General features: G+C 35.4%; 1 protein-coding gene across 5 annotated transcripts in view; it reads left to right on the top strand.

The window, feature by feature from the left end:
• The window catches only part of ADAMTS20 (ADAM metallopeptidase with thrombospondin type 1 motif 20), a 203,690-nt gene that overhangs the window by 52,970 nt on the left and 131,242 nt on the right, over positions 1-19,478 (top strand). For 3 of the 5 annotated variants that reach the window (XM_055581273.1, XM_055581282.1, XM_055581264.1), the window contains 3 exons: positions 6,710-6,793; positions 7,309-7,433; positions 8,764-8,804. In XM_055581273.1, the coding sequence (XP_055437248.1) occupies positions 6,710-6,793; positions 7,309-7,433; positions 8,764-8,804 (250 nt within the window). Of the gene's footprint in view, positions 1-6,709; positions 6,794-7,308; positions 7,434-8,760; positions 8,805-14,427; positions 15,852-19,478 lie in introns of those variants that run through there. The other 2 variants (XM_055581294.1, XM_055581285.1) reach the window with 2 other exon arrangements.

Genomic DNA, 19,478 nt, shown 5'->3' with positions numbered 1-19,478 from the left:
CTGGAAATCCCTCAGTCCTGAGCAGACAGGACAGTTGGTCACACTACATAGAGACTCATCAAATATGATCCAGCTTGTTTTATCTGCACTTGTGAAGTCCATTTCCAGATTGCTCTACAGAAGTAAGAGGAATGCTGTCTCCCCAAAACTGTCCCCAAATGTTGCCAGTTAAAGAAGAAGCCATTCAAATTTTGTGTATGTCCTAATTTTTAAAGAGACCTTAACTGTATTTATTGACACACTTGGGGTATTGGTAATATTATTTGGTCATAGTACTTTAGGGAAAAGACAAGAACATGTGATTTACACCTGGAATATGATTGAGAGTCATTTAAAGAAAAGTTCAAAGTGATGAAAGAGATTTTGTGTTGCGCCCCAGATATAGTCGGGGAGATTGCTGAATGCTTTCAGCATTGAGCAGATGGATTGTATACATACTTTACAGAGGTGATTATCTACCCTTACTCATCCCATACAAAGTAAACAATTCTGCTGTCTTCTCAAACTTTTCCTTTTCTTTCAACAGTTTAACAATATCTGAGTGCAGTGGATATAGAAATAATGTGCAATTTAATTCACCTTTTAGAGTGCTTTACTCATGTTGTAAAAATAGCTTAGTGATCTCTATTCAAAGAGTTTCTAGAAATAACATTAAAATTAGCTGAGAAAAACACATTTGTGGTGTATAGTGTACCTAATGAAATAAGTGTGTGTTAAATGAGCAGAGATGTTCAGTTTTTCGCTACTCTAAAATTATTCCTTAGAGAATTTGGGGGATATTAACAGGTTAAAATGTCAATTTAAATTCATTATTAAAGTATTAAGTAGTATTTAAATTAGGAAAATTACTTTTTTTAGCAGATTTATTTTGATATGCAATGACTTACTGTTTAATAAACCTTGGATATATTGTCAGAAGCCTCTGCACTCCTTTTGTATACAAAGTTTGATTTGATAATATTCACCTTGTTACAGATTTAATAATGTAAATCTCAAGAGCATCATTTGTCAGGAATTAGCCCTATTTTTAAAAACACAGTTGCTATTAGAGGCATTTATTAACTAGAAAGTTTCACCTACATTACATTGACATAATATCATTGCTTTCAATTCTTTGAGTTGTTTTTACTGATGTTATTTAGGATGGGGAAAATTTTCAACCACATTAGAGTAAAAACTAATGATTTGCTTTCGTACATCACATTCAACCATTTTATTTTACCTTTTCCTTCAACTCAGTGCTCTACCTGTTCTTAATTCTTTGCATATATTTTCTTTGGACATATGTGGACATACGTCATTTTCTAACTTAAAAACAATAACATCTTTCTGGTAAGTAAGGATCTATGTAACAAAATCTGTTCACTTTGCTAAAATCAGATTTTTATAGATAACTTCAAAGGTGAAGGTGGTCAGAAGGTACAAATATCCAGTTATAAGATAAATTACTCCTGGGGAATGTAATGTACAGCGTGGTGACCGTAGTTGCTGCTGCTGCTGCTGCTAAATCGCTTCAGTCGTCTGACTGACTGACTTCAGACTGTCTGACTCTTGTGCGACCCCATAGACAGCAGCCCACCAGGCTCCCCCATCCCTGGGATTCTCCAGGCAAGATCACTGGAGTGGGTTGCCATTTCCTTCTCCAATGCATGAAAGTGAAAAGTGAAAGTGAAGTCGCTCAGTCGTGTCCGACTCTTAGCGACCCCATGGACTGCAGCCCACCAGACTCCTCTGTCCATGGGATTTTCCAGGCAAGAGTACTTATTGTAGTGGTCATTTGCAATACACACACACACACACACACACATATAACAAATCATTGTATACCTAAAACTAATACACTGATATATGTCAATTATCTTCATTTTTTTAAATGGCTTTAAAAAAATGGTGGTCTCTAAACATGCCATATATGAACATTTGCTGAAGCTGTGTTTCAAAATAGTGGTCAGTTAATCGAGATATAATTTACTTCATGCTTTGCATGAACTGTATGTTGCTTGAGATTTTCTTAAATATTTAAACAATTTATAGCATTTCTTTTCCTTTTGCTAATTATCTATGAAGCAATGTTTACTATTTTATGAAGCCTGTAAAGCAATATGAATTCTAGATGCCAGGGGGGCGGAAAACACTTATAGAATAAAGGACTGAACACATTTTAATTGGATCAATAAAAGTCCTAATGCATAGCACTCTAAAATGGAGTGATTACAGTTATATATAATAATATTACGTAGTTTTATAGAACAGAAAAGATACCTTGGAAATCTGATCTAGTGTTTTATACTGTATAGTCTGTGGGGTGGGATGCTAGTCCTGTGGCTTGTTCATGGAGGGGAAAAGAGAATTTGGCCAGGCAATTGAGTGAGATGCTGCATATAATAAATACCTCTCTTGTACATTTAATATTTATGCATGTCAAGACTAGTCAAGGCTAGTCAAGACTTAGCCTAGTCAAGACTCCATGAAGAGTTATCCTTGGAGTTATCCACTCCAAGATATCCATGAAGCTATCTTTTTACTCAACTTTTCTCCAACTGTGGAATAATTTTTTTCTTTAAAACAAATGTTTGCACACCCTTTTCCCAACAGCTTCTGGTGAATACTAATCCAGTACACCAGGGCATTGTGACCAAGGGTGCTTGGTGCTCAGTGTGGTGGGGGGTATTGAGACAAAAAGTAGATAAATCTATTTCCAGAGCTGGATAACTGGCTTGTAACTAGTAAGAGCCAGAACTGAAATCTAGGTCTCCTGTCTGTGTAGGACTTCTGAGGCCATGGTCAAGTAACTGTAGCAGGACAGTGTCAGGGGGTAGGGCATGAATCACTCAGGGTCTAAAATACCGTTTGTGCCAAGAGCTATTTAGGAAGTACTTAGGGTAGAGTGCTGAAATTTCATAAGATCAGACAAAGTAGTCAGAGCTGAAGCTAGACTACCTCGGGTGGAAATTACTCTGTTGCTTCCAGCCACCTAACCTTGAGTGTGTTATGAATTTCTCTGTACCTTAATTTTCTTATATGTAAAATGGACACCATAGTTTCCAGCTCATAAAATTTGTTGTGAGAATTATTAAATGAATTAATACATTTAAAACTTAGATCACATCTGACAAACAGTAAATATTCAATAAATATTATTTCTAGTTATGTATTTATAAGGAAGTTGCAAACATGATACCCTATCATTATGGTGGCCTATTATGGTGTGGCAGTTTTAGGGATAAGAGAAGCATGTTGTCATGATAATTAGAAAATTTTCTGAAATAAAAAGTAGGCCTTCTGATCGTTTACCTGCCTGATTCACCATTCAGCTTAACTGAACAGTTATTCAATAAAAGCACCTCTAAATATCCAAATACTGAAAAAATATATATGTATAGAATGTGAGGACATAGATTATAAAGGTCAATGCATAAAATAGTAAGAAGTAAGTGTCTACAATTAAATAAGCAAAATGACCTTGAAGAGACATGCCATTTAATTTTAATTAATTTTTATTGCCGTGCATTTGCTTTACACTGTTGTGTTAGTTTCTGTTGTGCAACACTGTGAACCAGCTATCTGTATACATATATGCCCTCCCTCTAGAGCCTCCCTCCTAACCGCCACTGTCCCACTCTTCTGGGCTGTCGCAGAGCACTGAACTGAACTCTTTATGCTGTACAGCATCTTCCCACTAGCTTATCTGTTTTATGCACGAAAGTGTATATAGAAACATGGCATTTTAGTGTAAAAACAAAATACCATCCTGAGGATTTTTTGGGGGGTATATGAATAATTATTTAAACTGAACCATCTGTGTCTTTTACCCCTGGAAGACTGAATTTTTAATGGTATTAGGTAAGCCAGTAGATATTTAATAAATATCGAACGAGATAAAACTGTGAAGCTTTTGGATCCTTTGCTTTCAATTTGCCATTCTATGATAACTAATTTGAAACACATGAACTAGAATAAACATTATATGTAACATATGCCTTTTCTTCTGAATGTAGTAATAATAGCTGTCATTGATCACTGTGACCCAGACCCTGATCTAAATCCTTTTCTTTAAAATAACTAGTGTTCTTTATTTTTTATTGTTGTTGCTTTTGTTTGTTTGTTTTTAATTGGAATATAATTGCTTTATGATGTTTTGTTGGTTTCTGCTGTATAATGAAGTGAATGGGCTATATGTGTATATATATCCCCTCCCTCTTGAACCTCCCTCCCACCACTCCCTCCTACCCTTCTAGGTCATCACAGAGCATTGAGCTGAGCTCCTTGTGCCAGACAGCAACTGGCCGCTCACTGTCTGTTTTACACGAAGTGGATGTGTGTCAGTGCTGCTCTCTTAATTTGTCTCACCCTCCCCTCTCCATTCCCCTCCCCGCCGCCCATGTCCACAAGTCCCTTCTCTATGTCCGTGTCTCTATTCCTGCCCTGAAAATAGGTTCATCAGCGCTATTTTTCTAGTGATCTAAATGCTTGTTGTACACCATCTCATTTAATCTTTATAGCAGCCTGGTAATTAGGTGTTATCAACAAGTGGCAGTTAAAATTGGAATTAAAAGGACTCTGCTTCATAACATTGCCCATCTTACATAATTACTTGAATTATTTTTTTTCCTAAAGTTAAATTTTAAAAGAAATTTTGCTGAAGTAATATATTTAAAAACATAGTGTCGGAACACTGGGAATGTGTTTCTAAATTCTAGCTGGTTGCTTGGTCACTTGTCAATCAAGGTGCCACATCTGTTTTCTTCTGAAACTGAAAACATTTTTGTGGTTATTTTATAGTTTATATTATATATCCAGATTGTCATTTGTAGGCAGCACATTTCAGGCAATGCATAGAGAAATTAGCCGTTTAGATACTTCACAGTGCCTAAGCTTTTATCTCTGGAGGACCAGGAATGCATGCCGGCCAGTGACAAGTCTTCTCAATTGGCTTTCATTAAAAGAGCCTTTGTGCTTACCTTTGAGGTGCTTTGTTTACCTTCTAGTTTGACTTAGGGAAACATCTACTTTTAATCTCACATGATCAGAGGATAACTCAGAAGGCACACATATGGGTATACTTTGTTTTTTACAATAGATGCTCATTTTCCATGTAACTCTCTATATATTAGTCAGCCATAGATTTTTCCACAGCTGCCATTTTAAAGTGAGCAATACTGCAATACTAGCCGATCAGCATGAAATTGCCAGTCATCTGCCTGTCTCTGTTTAACTGAACTCTTAACTCCACTGGGGTGACCATCACTCTTGCCAAAAAATACTAGAACAAAAGGCATCACTACAGGTAAAGATGGTCAATCTGTGTTTGTGGTTGTACAGCTAAAACAATAGGAAAAATGCTAGAAACTTTATTTAAGTTCATGCTGACCTACAGGGTCAGCATTTCCAGAGATGCTTTTGGGCCTGGTTCTGATGGTTCTCATGTTATTCATTATGTTGAAGCAACTTTGGCTGATAGCATCAGGGCTTCACTACTGGTTCTTCTAGCAAACTGTAAGCTCCACAAGGTCAGGGACCATCTTCTCTTCCCTGTATCTGGGTCTGTAGCCAATAAAGGAAGGAATATTTGCTCAATATTAATTAAATAAATGAAAGAAGTAGCATCTCCTGAAGGAATTGCTGTCTTGGTTTGGACAGTGGTCCAGGAGATGGTGATCCACATTCAGAAGCAATTTTCATGGCACGGGTGGCCCAGCTCCAGAAAGGTGTATCTCTACAGAAATCCTAGGCAGAGGCGTTGGTCATGGAATACACTCTTGCTATCTGGCAACCTCCATGGTGGCTATAAGAGGAGGATATTATTTGGTGAATTGTACAACACTATGAGTCACAAACTGAGCCCATGCAGAGTCCCTTGTAGAATTGCATTCTCCAATTTTGGAGAGTGGAAGACCAGATTGTGACCTATGACTTCTTCTGTGGCTCTTTGCTGACTTGATGGACATGAGTTTGAGGAAGCTCCAGGAGTTGGTGATATACAGGGAAGCCTGGTGTGTTGCAGTCCATGGGGTCACAAAGAGTTGGACATGACTGAGTGACTGAACTGAACTGATGACTCTTTGTGATTCTTGATGAATTTGTCTCCATGGATTCTAATGGTGCTAAGCAATTAAAAACCATAAGCATATTCAGAATTGAAAATACCCAGTCATGGCAAGAAAGATTAGGTAAAACTACCAAAGAATAGGTAAAATTTATGTGTTTATTTTTATGGAGTATTTTGGTCACATAAATTGTGGATTGTGACACAATTTTTTGCTGAATCATCAAGAACAGTATTTCCAAGCCACAATCCATATTCAGATGCCTTGGAGATCTTATTAAACTAAAGTTTCTGACTCACTTGTCCAGATGGGCCTGAGAGTTTGTATTTCTAATCAGCTCTAGGTGATATGGATGCTGCTGATCAATGGATTAATCTTGGTAACAAGATTAAGGATACTGTTTCTCAAACTTGGCTTCACATTGGAATCAGAAAAATGCCAGGGAGTTTTAAAAGATACTGATGCCTGTGTCTCAACCCTAGAGATTCTGATTTAATTAATAAGGGGGGATGTGGCCTGAGCTTTAAGGTTTATGAAAAGCTCCCTAGGAGATTCCAGTGTGCAAATGAATTGGAGAATTGATGATGTCAGATTGGTTTTAATTTCCTTTTAAGGAAAAAACATTGATTTTAGGCATCAAATCTTATACTTTTTCCTTGCAGGTTGCAGCAATCTACAAGGACTCAAGTATTGGAAATCTTATAAACATAGTAATTGTAAAATTAGTTATAATTCATGATGAGCAGGTAAGAAACAGTTCTAAAACTAATATTCCTAGTTGTAGTAAGCTCTTAGCAGGAATATATGTATGTAGATCATGAAATGGGATAATTGAAAAATACATGTTAAAAATCTTGATTCAGAAAGGAATGAGGTTGACTTTTTCCATCATGATGGAAATGACAACAGAGGAAGTCACAGAAAGTAATAAACAATTTAAAAAGTTAAGGTTGATAACAATCAGATATTCACTTTTTATAATTCTACTGTTAGATTTAAAATATAAATTTTAGAAGTTAGTTTTTTGATCTGAAATATTGGATGCTTACATTGAGAAGCATCTAATTCAATTCTGTTTTCATCACGACGTTTTAAGGATTGCTAAAATATGTTTGAGGCATGAGGGAGCAATGAAGTGACTTCTTCATTTGCCTATAAAAATGCTATTGAATGAACTGCATAAACACTGACAAGTTTGGAAGGGAGAGGGCATGAATGTTTTGATGTAATTTTGAATTGCTGAATTTTTGTGTGTGTATAGGAAGGACCAGTCATCAGTTTTAATGCAGCTACCACGTTACGCAACTTCTGTTTATGGCAACAAACTCAGAATGTTCTTGACGATGCCCACCCATCCCATCATGATACTGCTGTTCTTATCACAAGGTACAGTTCTAGAAATAACCCTTCCAATGAAATTGTTTACCCTTTCTCTCCTGCATGATCACTGATACTTCTTGTTACCTTAATTCTTAATCAGTAGTACATAGTAGTGTTCTATGAGAACTTGTATTATGAAAGATACCCTTGAATGAAAGCATTCTTCTGTTTCTTTCAGACCAGAACACTGGCCTGATTCCTTAGGAAATTAGCAGCATTAGGTTGCTAAGTAATGGCTTGACCTAAACAAAATGATTTCCTTAGTATGTTAGTGACAGAATAACAGAATTAGGAAAATTATTTGAAAATTAACATAGTTATGGAACTGAGAATGCATTTTGTTTTTTCCCTATTTGACCTTCCAATCGCTTGGAAAAGAAAGCCTCTGAATTTATTTTGGACTCCTTATACTTAAAAAAAAACCCTATCTGCTCTGTGTTTTGTTGCTCAGTGCGTATCTTAATTACTGGGCTGCTTTTGCTAGGCTTTTTTCAACCCTATTTATTTATATGAAAAACAGCTGCTATTATTATAAAATGATTATTTTACAAGTACATTGTTAATTCACACTGTTGTTTCAGCAACCGTCATGGTATAAGAATCCCAGGTTTGTAGTTTGTTTTGCTTGGTTGGTTGGCCAAAGGGGAAAAAAATCTTTTGTTTGAAGATTAGACTCAGAGAAATTTTGACTTTCTAGAACCCTGAAATGAAAACCTTTAGTCAGTGTAAAACAACTGACATAGTCCATGTGCTTTATCTGTTTTCCAAAGTAAAGCAGAATTGCTCACATTTATACACTGTATTCTAATGCCCTATGTTATGGCTAGAGATAATATATTAAAATGGGAGGGAAGAAAAGGGCTCTAAGAGGAGACCATGGGGAAGGAGACTAGAGAATTGTCATACTGAATGGTTAGAGACTGAGTAATGCAGAAGCAAAAAGTTTAAGCAACTTGGTAACATTTGAGAACATCATTATTTTGCAGCAGAGAATAGTTTTAGTTCATAATGATGTTGAAACATCAAGAAAAGAGTATTACATATACTACTGCAAAGGTAAAGGCAGAGAGGTGAAAAATACATTGAGAAGGCTTTTCATTGAAAATGATTAAGCTCCAGCTGTTTATAGCAGTCACCTTTATACTGTACCTATTTGCTTATTGGTATGCAAAAATGGTGCCTTACTCTAGGTTTAAACTTATTGAGAGCTTGAGAGAACTAGATCTTAGAAGTCAGTTTAGGGCAATAGACATGTCAAAATTAAAGCTTTTTTGTCTTTGCTTTGGCTTGTTGCAAAAATATTTTCTAAAAATGCTTCAAAATCTTTTGTTTTAAGGGAAGACATTTGTGGAGCTAGAGAGAAATGTGACACATTAGGTAAGTTATTTTGTAAATATAGCTTATATAATTGTTTACTGAATTATTTAGGATGATGTTTAGATTATCTTTCTTTTAATTTACATATTGATCATTTTGTTTAGTTGTCTTAATTAATGATTATAGTGTCACTATTATTTGATTTTTGCTTCTATAAGTTTTAAAGAATAATAGGAACTACTATTTATATAACAATTACTAAACATCAAGTGCTGTGCAAAGCTTGACATATTTAAAGTATTTTATTATGTATCATTTGATCATACAAAATAGTACATAATAACTTATATGCAAATTTAAAGCAAGAAAAATAAAATGAATGGACATGAATCCACTATCAGATTTATGAATTAGATTTAAGAATTAGAAATTTAGCAGTACTGTTCTATGGCCTGTGCTAAGTCCTTATTCTATCCCTTACATTTTCCCAAGAGATAATTAGTTGCATAAATGTTGTATGTGCTAGTTCCTTCCATTTTTTTGAAAAATAGTTGTATGGCACATGTATGTATTCTTAAAAGAAATTGCTTGATTATGTTTATTTTTGAGCTTTAGTTCATGCATTTTCACTGTTACAGAATATTTCAACCACAGTTCACATATCTTTATTCTGTCAGTGAATATTTGGGCTGATTTCAGCTTTTTTCTATTAAGAACTTTATTATTATTTTTTTTAATTTTATTTTATTTTTAAACTTTACATAATTGTATTAGTTTTGCCAAATATCAAAATGAATCCGCCACAGGTATACATGTGTTCCCCATCCTGAGCCCTCCTCCCTCCTCCCTCCCCATACCATCCCTCTGGGTCGTCCCAGTGCACCAGCCCCAAGCATCCAGTATCGTGCATCGAACCTGGACTGGCAACTCGTTTCATACATGATATTTTACATGTTTCAATGCCATTCTCCCAAATCTTCCCACCCTCTCCCTCTCCCACAGAGTCCATAAGACTATTCTATATATCAGTGTCTCTTTTGCTGTCTCGTACACAGGGTTATTATAAGACCCTAAGGTATATTCCTAAGATTAGAATTTCATGTCATTAAATGTGCTCATGTTCAACTTTATAAGATATACCAAAGTATTTTGCAAAGTGGTACCAATTTTAATTTTTTATCAATAGTGTATAAGCATTTCTTTTGATTATATTCTTATCAATACAAGAATCTTCAAATTTCTCATTTTTGCCAATCTAAATTTAATATATTTCATTATAGTAGTAATTTTCAGTTCCCTGGTCACTAATGAGTCTGGACATCTTTTTATATATTTACTAGCCATTTATATATCTTTTCTGAGAGGAATGAAATAAATGAAAAAAGTTGCCTGTTTTTCTGCTGTAGTACTTTTCATTTTCTTATGCCTTTTAGTGTTCTTTATAACTTCTTGATACCAAACCGTTTTTGGATTATATGTATTGTAAATATCTCTTAATGATTAGTTCCTTAGTGATTATTGTTGTATTTGTATGAAAATATATACTGTAGCTGAATTTATAATTTTTGAGTTAGAAATCTTATGTCTTATTAATGAAATTATAGCCTTCTAAGAATTCTATAGTGCAAAATCTGCATGTATTATTCTGTTTTCTTATAAGGATTTAAAATTTGTCTTTTCACATTTAAATCTCTATACTATTTGAGTTTTTTTGATATGGTATCAAATAAGGATCCAGTTTTGTAAGATTCTTTTTTGTGTGGATGGATATCCAGTTTCCTGAGATCATGTTTTGATTAGTTTCCTAGACTCTGCAGTGCCTTTCCTTAGAATCTGCAATGCCACATATAAAATTTCTGTTTGCACTGGCATGTGCAAACATCCTGCTGTTTCATTAATCAATACTTTTTATTTAGTTCATCTACCAATTCCATAAATTCAAATTATATAGTTCTATAATAAATCATCATAATTCATAGAGTATATACTCCATCTAATTTTCTTCAAGAGTTTGTGGCTATTCTTGGACCTATGATCTCCTATAAAATTTTAGACCAGTATGTTAAGTCATTATGAAACAATTATCTATTTATGAAGGTCTTTTAAAATATTTTTTAGTAATATGTATTATTTTCTTTCAGAGTTTATTGTGCCCAACTTTCATTTACCTCTTTTATTAGTATATTGGTGTATGATGTTGATTGATAGAAATATAATAAATTATATGGATTATTGATTTTAAATATAGACACCTGATTCATTAATTAATCTCATAATTTACCTGTGGGCATTTATATCATTGTGAATTATGGCTGTTATTCTTTTCCCTTCTTCAATCCTTATAATATTTTTTCCTTTTTTTAAATCTTTTTCTTTTCCTTTTTTTTTTTGTCTTAAAGTAAGATATAAACCTTATTGAATGTTGAATAGAAATGATGATGATAGCCTTTTTCCCCTGGATTTTAAAGGGAATATTTGTAAAGTTTCACCATTAGGAATATTTGCCACAGGTTCTTCTTGGCTGATAAACTTATAGTTTTCTGAAACTTAGAAAATATATACTTTTTATTAAAAAATTTTGCAGATCTAGTAATGATCATATGATTATTTTAATCTTATGAATTCCTTTTATGAGTTTTGTAACACTAAACCAATCTCGATTAAGGTTTTTTCTTTTTTTTGTTGTTTCTAAACACACCACTAGATTTCATTCCATGCATATATTTTCAGGAGTGAAATGACATTCCTTTGATTGTATTTCTCTGATTTTGATACTGTACTACTGCTGCTAAGTCACTTCAATCGTGTCCGATACTGTGAGGAGAGAGCAAATTAGCCAAGATGGCCTGGTCAGGCTATCTCACCGCACGTTTTGTAAATAATAACTATGTAACAGCTGAGCTCACTTACAGCACTGCGCATGCGCATCACGAGATACTTGCTTAGTCACAAGCTGCTTTGTGCCTTACGCCCGTCAGAGCTTCACCACAAAAGCCGTAGCTGCTATGGCATTGGGGCTACATTGGAGTGGCATCATGGTTATGTTATATGAGGTTATGCCATGGCTGTATTACTGCTGCATTATGGTTATGTTGTGGCTGCTGCTACTTCTGCTACGTGAGTCAGGAGAGAGGCTGTGTAATGGCTGCTGTGCCAGCCAGGAGAGAATAAATGTGTCTGTAGTTCCTACGGCTCCTTTCAGCCTCTCAGCTCACGCCTTGTCTAGCCTGCTGCTGCTGCTGCTAAGTCATTTCAGTTGTGTCCGACTCTGTGCGACCCCATAGATGGCAGCCCACCAGGGCCCCCCGTCCCTGGGATTCTCCAGGCAAGAACACTGGAGTGGGTTGCCATTTCCTTCTCCAATGCATGAAAGTGAAAAGTGAAAGTGAAGTCCCTCAGTCGTGTCCGACTCTTAGCAACCCCATGGACTGCAGCCCACCAGACTCCTCCATCCATGGGATTTTCCAGGCAAGAGTACTGGAGTGGGGTACCATTGCCTTCTCCTTGTCTAGCCTGGGTTCAGCGAAAAGTGTGGACAGTGTGAACAGCGAGACAGTTGTTGTCATGAGTAGGAAGAGCCACACAGATACCAAAGTTTTATTCACCATGCCAAATTTGTTGGGAGTATATTGTTTCTTTTCCCATTCTCTGGAAGATTTTATGTAGTGTTGGAGTGATCTATACCTTGAAAGCATGGGAGATCCCACCTAGAAAACCATCTGGGTTTTATCTTTCCTGTGTGGAAATATATTTTGCCATTTAATTTCTCCAAGGATAATCAGACTTAAAAAAACATCTTTTTGAATAATCTTTAAAAACTGTTTTTCTAGATATTATACCATTTCTTTTAGTAGTAAAATTTATAACTTAAATTATTCTCATAGCATTTTCATTTAAACTGTCTTGTCTATAGCTGTCTACAAGCCTCATTTTATTTCCAATATTATTTATTTGAACTTCTTTAAATGGCTTAAATTCACTGAAATATTGTCTATTACAATTTGTATTTTTTTACAGGATCAACTCTTTCTTTTAATCTCATTTTTATTTCTTTAATTTCTCCTTTCTCTCTCTCATTTTTTCTCAATTTACTTATGCTTGTTTAGCTCAAAAACACCCCAAATTTTTCTTTTCTAATTTGTTTAAGACTACCCATTTACTTCAAGGTATCATTTTGCTATGTCCTACATGTTTTTATAGATATTTTCAATGACATTTAAAATTTAAAAATTCTAAGTATGTGTAAACCCATCTTGATTTCTTCACTTATTAACTAGACTTATAATTTAGAAATGCATTTAAAATTTTATGAGTGTATCGAGATTTACTGTTTTTTATTGAATTTCATTGTAGTTGCAGAACATGATCTATATGATACCCATTCTTTGAAGTCTTTTGATATCCCCTGTATGGTCTATTGTTCAGTCACTCAGTCATGTCTGACTCTGTGCGACCCCATGGACTGCAGCACAATAGGCTTCCCTGTCCTTCACCATCTCCCAGAGCTTGCTCAAACTCATGTCCATTGAGTTGGTGATGCCATACAACCATCTCATCCTCTGTCATCCCCTTTTCCTCCTGATCTCTATTTCCGAGCATCAGGGTCTTTTCCAATAAGTTGGCTTTTCCCATCAGGTGGCCAAAATACTGGAACTTCAGCTTCAGCATCAGCCCTTCCAATGAATCCTCAGGACTGATTTCCTTTAGGATTGACTGGTTTGATCTCCTTGCAGTCCAAGGGATTCTCAAGAGACTTCTCCAAAACCACAGTTCAAAAGCATCAATTCTTCGGTGCTTAGCTTTCTTTATGGTACAATTCTCATATCCATACATGACTACTGGAAAAACCATAGGTTTGTTTAGATGGACCTTTGTCAGTAAAGTAATGTCTCTGCTTTTTGAAATGCTGTATAGGTTTGTCATAGCTTTTCTTTCAAGGAGAAAGTATCTTCTAATTTCAAGGCCACAGTCACCATCTGCAGTGATTTTGGAGCCCAAGAGATTAAAGTCTGTCACTGTTTCCATTGTTTCCCCATCTATTTGCCATGAAGTGATGGGACCAAATGCCATGTTCTTAGTTTTTTGAATGTTGAGTTTTTTTTTTTTAATTTTATTTTATTTTTAAACTTTACATAATTGTATTAGTTTTGCCAAATATCAAAATGAATCCTCCACAGGTATACATGTGTTCCCCATCCTGAACCCTCCTCCCTCCTCCCTCCCCATACCATCCCTTTGGGTCGTCCCAGTGCACCAGCCCCAAGCATCCAGTATCGTGCATCGAACCTGGACTGGCAACTCGTTTCATACATGATATTTTACATGTTTCAATGCCATTCTCCCAAATCTTCCCACCCTCTCCCTCTCCCACAGAGTCCATAAGACTGTTCTATACATCAGTGTCTCTTTTGCTGTCTCGTACACAGGGTTATTGTTACCATCTTTCTAAATTCCATATATATGCGTTAGTATACTGTATTGGTGTTTTTCTTTCTGACTTACTTCACTCTGTATAATAGGCTCCAGTTTCATCCACCTCATTAGAACTGATTCAAATGTATTCTTTTTAATGGCTGAGTAATACTCCATTGTGTATATGTACCATAGCTTTCTTATCCATTCATCTGCTGATGGACACCTAGGTTGCTTCCATGTCCTGGCTATTATAAACAGTGCTGCGATGAACATTGGGGTACAGATAAACCAGCTTTTTCTCTCTCCTCTTTCACTTTCATCAAGAGGCTCTTTATCTCTTTGCTTTCTGCCATAAGGGTGGTGTCATCTACATATCTGAGGTTATTGATATTTCTCCCAGCAATCTTGATTTCAGCTTGTGCTTCATCTAGCCTGGCATTTCGCATGATGTACTCTGCATATAAGTTAAATAAGCAGGGTGACAATAATACAGCCTTGATGTGCTCTTTTCTCAATTTTGAATCAGTCTGTTATTCCATATCCAGTTCTAGCTGTTTCTACTTTACCTGTATACAGGTTTCTCAAGAGACAGGTAAGGTGGTCTCATTTCCATCTCTTTAAGAATTTTCCACAGTTTGTTGTGATCCACACAGTCAAAGGCTTTAGTGTATTCAATAAAGCAAAAGTGGTTGTTTTTCTGGAATTCTCTTGCTTTTTCTGTGATCCAGCTGATGTTGCCGATTTAAACTTTGGTTCCTCTGCCTTTTGTAAATCCAGCTTGTACATCTGGAAGTTTTCTATATAAGCTCTCTCCATGTGTACATAAGATGGAGAAGCTCTATATAGTCAGCAAAAACAGGACCAGAAGCTGACTGTGGCTCAGATCATGGACTCCTTATTGCAAAATTCAGACTTAAGTTGAAGAAAGTAGGGAAAACCACTAAGCCATTAAGGTATGAACTAAATCAAATACCTTTCGATTATATAGTGGAAGTGACAAATAAGATTCAAGGGACTAGATCTGATAGACAGAGTGCCTGAAGAACTATGGACAGAGGTTGTAGCATTGTACAGAAGGCAGTGATCAAGATTATCCCCAAGAAAAAGAAATGCAAAAAGGCGAATGGTTGTCTAAGGAGGCCTTACAAATACCTGAGAAAAGATGAGAAGAGAGGCAAAGGAGAAAAGGAAAGATATACCCATCTGAATGCAGAGTTCCTGAGAATAGCAAGGAGGAGTAAGAAAGACTTCCTAAGTGAACAATGCAAAAAAAAAAAAAAAAAAAAATAGAGGAAAGCAATAGAATGGGAAAGACTAGAGTTCTCTTCAAGAAAATTAGAGATACCAAGGGAATATTTAATGCAAAGTCAGACACAATAAAGGACAGAAATGGTATGAACCTAACAGAAGCAGAAGATATTAAGAAGAGGTGGTGAGAATACACATAAGAACTATACAAAAAAGATCTTAATGATCCAGATAACTACAATGGTGTGATCACTCACCTGGAGCCAGACATCCTGGAGTGCAAAGTCAAGTGGACCTTAGGAAGCATCACTAGCAACAAAGCTAGTGGAGGTGATGGAATTCCAGTGGAGCTATTTCAAATCCTAAAAGATGATGCTGTGAAAGCGCTGCACTAAATATGCCAGCAAATTGGAAAACTCAGCAGTGGCCACACAACTGGAAAAGGTCAGTTGTCATTCCAATCCCAAAGAAGGGCAATGTCAAAGAATGCTCAAACTATTGCACAACTGCTCTCATTTCGTGTGCTAGCAAAGTCATGCTCAAAATCCTCCATGCTAGACTTCAACTGTATGGTCTATTATGTGGTCAATTAAAAAATGTTTGTGTATGTTCAAACAGAATGTGTATTCTTAACTATGTCTGTTAAATCAATTTATGCTGTTCAAATCAACTATGTATTTACTATTTTTTTTTTTTTTTTTGCTTACTAGGACACTAACCTGAAACATAAATATATCTTTGTTACTCTTTATTTTTAATTTGACATTAAAATTTCTTCAATTACAGTATTCATATACTTTGTTTCATCTATTTTTGGGCTAACTTATTAGGCACATATAAGTTTGATTTGAACTGTTTGCAGTTGTATAGTGACTTTTTATCTCTAATGCTTTTTAAAGAAAATATAGTCATTATTTTATTTTTATAATATTATGTCTAGCAATACTATAACTAGACCAACTTTTTCTTGTTTAATATTTGCTGGATATATCTTTTGTTTCAATTTTTCAGAGTCTCATTTCTTTAGATAAATCCATCATATAATTGGATTTAAAAAATTATATCCATAGTAATCTTTGTTGCTACCAAAGTTTGTCCATTTACATTTATTATAATTTCTTTATAATTATAATTTCTTTCTTTTTATCTTCTTTCTTTATTCCAGCAGCTCTAATGTGCATTTTATTATTTTTTTTCTTTGGCTGCATCTAATTTAGTATTTCATTCATCTTCTATATTTTCCATTTCAACATGTTTTACAATTTCAAATATTCTACTTAGTTGTTATTCAAAATCTGCCTATTTATTTTGTTTATACTCTTTTTATATTTTCTTATATTTATCATTGCCTTTCATATTTACTGAAACATTTTATTTGGAGTAATTTTATATTCCATCTTTGACAGTTCCCATATTCTAAACATTTGATAACCAAATATGTGGTGTCTGCTAATTTTCTGCTATGTTTACTTGTTTGTATGTTTCATGATCTCTAAGCGTAAGTTCATATTTATATAAAAATCATCCATACGGTTAGTGGTGAACTGCTTAAAAAGTGTTCTTTCCTCTAGAGAGATTTTCACTTATTTTTGCTTTAATCTGAAGGGTGTTAATAACCAAGGTCTCTGACTTAAGGCAGGGACTTCAGAATCAGATTCTCTACTTTGAAGCTTCCTCTAGCAAGCTCTTAGTCTCTGCATCATATTGCTTTTCTCAGTATTTGCTCTCAGAGTAACTCCTATTCTTACTATTCCTTGCTTGCTGTTTAGGATTTAGCACATGATATAAATCATATGGGCCTTCCCTTGTGGCTCAACTGGTAAAGAATCCGCCTGCAATGCGGGAGACCTGGATTTGATTCCTGGGTCGGGAAGATCCCCTGGAGAAGGGAAAGGCTACCCACTCCGGTATTCGGTCCCGGAGAATTCCATGGACTGTATAGTCCATGGGGTCGCAAAGAGTTGGACACAACTGAGCGAATTTGACTCACATGATATAATTGTTTATATGTATGTATGCATGCATTATTAGGTATGAGATGAGCAGGGAGAGAATATATCTTAGGTTTTGGAGGTGTGTGGTTTTGATAGTTCTCATACATCATGAGCTCAGTATTCATTTAAAAAGTAGTTTTTATTACTGGATGTGTTTCTTTGTGGTAGAAGGACTGTCTAGAAGTTAATCTTCCACAAATGTGGAAGTAGGCACCTGCCATTCTAATTTTTACAACAGACCTTATTCTTTTCTCCTTGCAAGCTACTATCTAACTTTGTAGATATATTCTATATAATTTGATATATTTACATATCTAGATGTATTATTCTATATATCTAGGCTTCCCAGGTGGTGCTTGTGGTAAAGAGCCCGCCTGCCATGCAGGAGATGTAAGAGACGCGTGTTGATCCCTGAGTCAGGAAGATCCCCTGGAGGAGGGTACTGCAATCCACTCCAGAATTCTTGCCTGGAGAACCCTATGGACAGAGGAGCCTGGCAGGCTATAGTCCATATGATGGCAAAGAGTTGAACACAACTGAAGTGACTTGGTACTCAGATATATATGTTCTATATTTCTTAGATTATCTTTGCCTTGTTTTCACATATTTATACTAAAAATTAAGTATGAATATATTCGCTATATTTTTCTATTTTAAAAAATGATTTAAAACTAAATTTTGGGTTACTCACTCCCCATTCATTTTTTGCAGTTTTCAGCTACTCCTGTGCACATAAATCATACTGATGTCTAGAAACATAGACTATGCAAATCAAAGTAGCCCTGTTATCCTTTAAGTCAAGAGTAGCAGTGATTATAATGATAGCTGATATATTTGAATGCCTATGTATCAAACATTACATTAAGGTTTAACATGATTATACTCATTTAATCTTTACAACAAACCTATGAAGACCTATTATTCCAATTTTATAAATGAGGATAAATAATTTGCCCAAGGCTACACAAGTTGTATTAACCCAAGTTTTAATATTTTAGTTTCCCTTCTAAAATATGTGGAAAAAAAAAACCAAACTGTGAATAGTTCTTAATAACAAATACAAGATACTGGCAATAATTACTAAGTTTCCTGCTTATATCTCCTTTTGCAAGTATTGTTGTCTTAGTCTCTGGGCATATTTTACAAAGTAAGTTAAAAATTGTTGTTATTCTTCAAGATGACAGATTGGTGACTCTGTGCAGCTTCTTGAACTTTCAAACACAGGGAATCTGTGTCAAATTTGGGCTGTGCTAGTTTATTCTGTTAATATCTCTGCCCAGTTTCAGAGAGCCCTGAATCAGAATGAGTGAATCTAGGCATAAAATCTCAGCCAACTGCTTGGTACTATAAGGCTATACATTCACTTTGATTTTTGTTAGTCTTGTTTATCTAATGAACGTGCTTGAGCTTGACCTTTAATCATATGCAATGCTAGTTTTTACAGATATGTCATGTGACTAAGATGTTCAACTTAGAATATATCCATCTTTAGGCTGGAAGGAGTTGCCATTTCTTCCTCCAGGGGATCTTCCTGAGCTAGGAATTGAACCTGGGTCTCTTTCATTGCAGGCAGATTCTTTACCGTCTGAGCTATAGGGAAGTCCCGCCCATCTTTAAGCATGAAGCAAAGTTTGGGTGGTAATGGAGTCAATGAAAAAAGTGAAAAGTTAAAGTATTAGTCACTCAATCATGTTCGACTCTTTGCTACTCCATGGGCAATAGCTTGCCAGCCTTCTCTGTCCATGGAATTCTCCAGGCAAGAATACTGGAGTGGGTATATTCCCTTCCCCAGGGGATCTTCCCAACTCAGGGATTGCACCGATGTCTTCTACATTGCAGGCAGATTCTTTATGGTCTGAGCCACCATGGGAACCCAATGGAGTCAATATTGTATTTCAAATACCCAGCACTGTAAATGAATAGTACACTGGAACTGAGCCACTAGGCAAATTGAAAATACTAGTGAAGGCAAGGGAACAGCACATATTCTTAAAAAGCAATGTGTACAGTTTAACTTATTTTGACAAAGGAGAAATACAAAATTCACTAAAAATTGCCCATACAGTATAAATTTTAA

This window comes from Bubalus kerabau, chromosome 1 (genome assembly GCF_029407905.1).
Source record: "Bubalus kerabau isolate K-KA32 ecotype Philippines breed swamp buffalo chromosome 1, PCC_UOA_SB_1v2, whole genome shotgun sequence".
Classification (NCBI taxonomy): Eukaryota; Metazoa; Chordata; class Mammalia; order Artiodactyla; family Bovidae; genus Bubalus; species Bubalus kerabau.
This window is presented reverse-complemented; position numbering and strand designations above follow the sequence as displayed.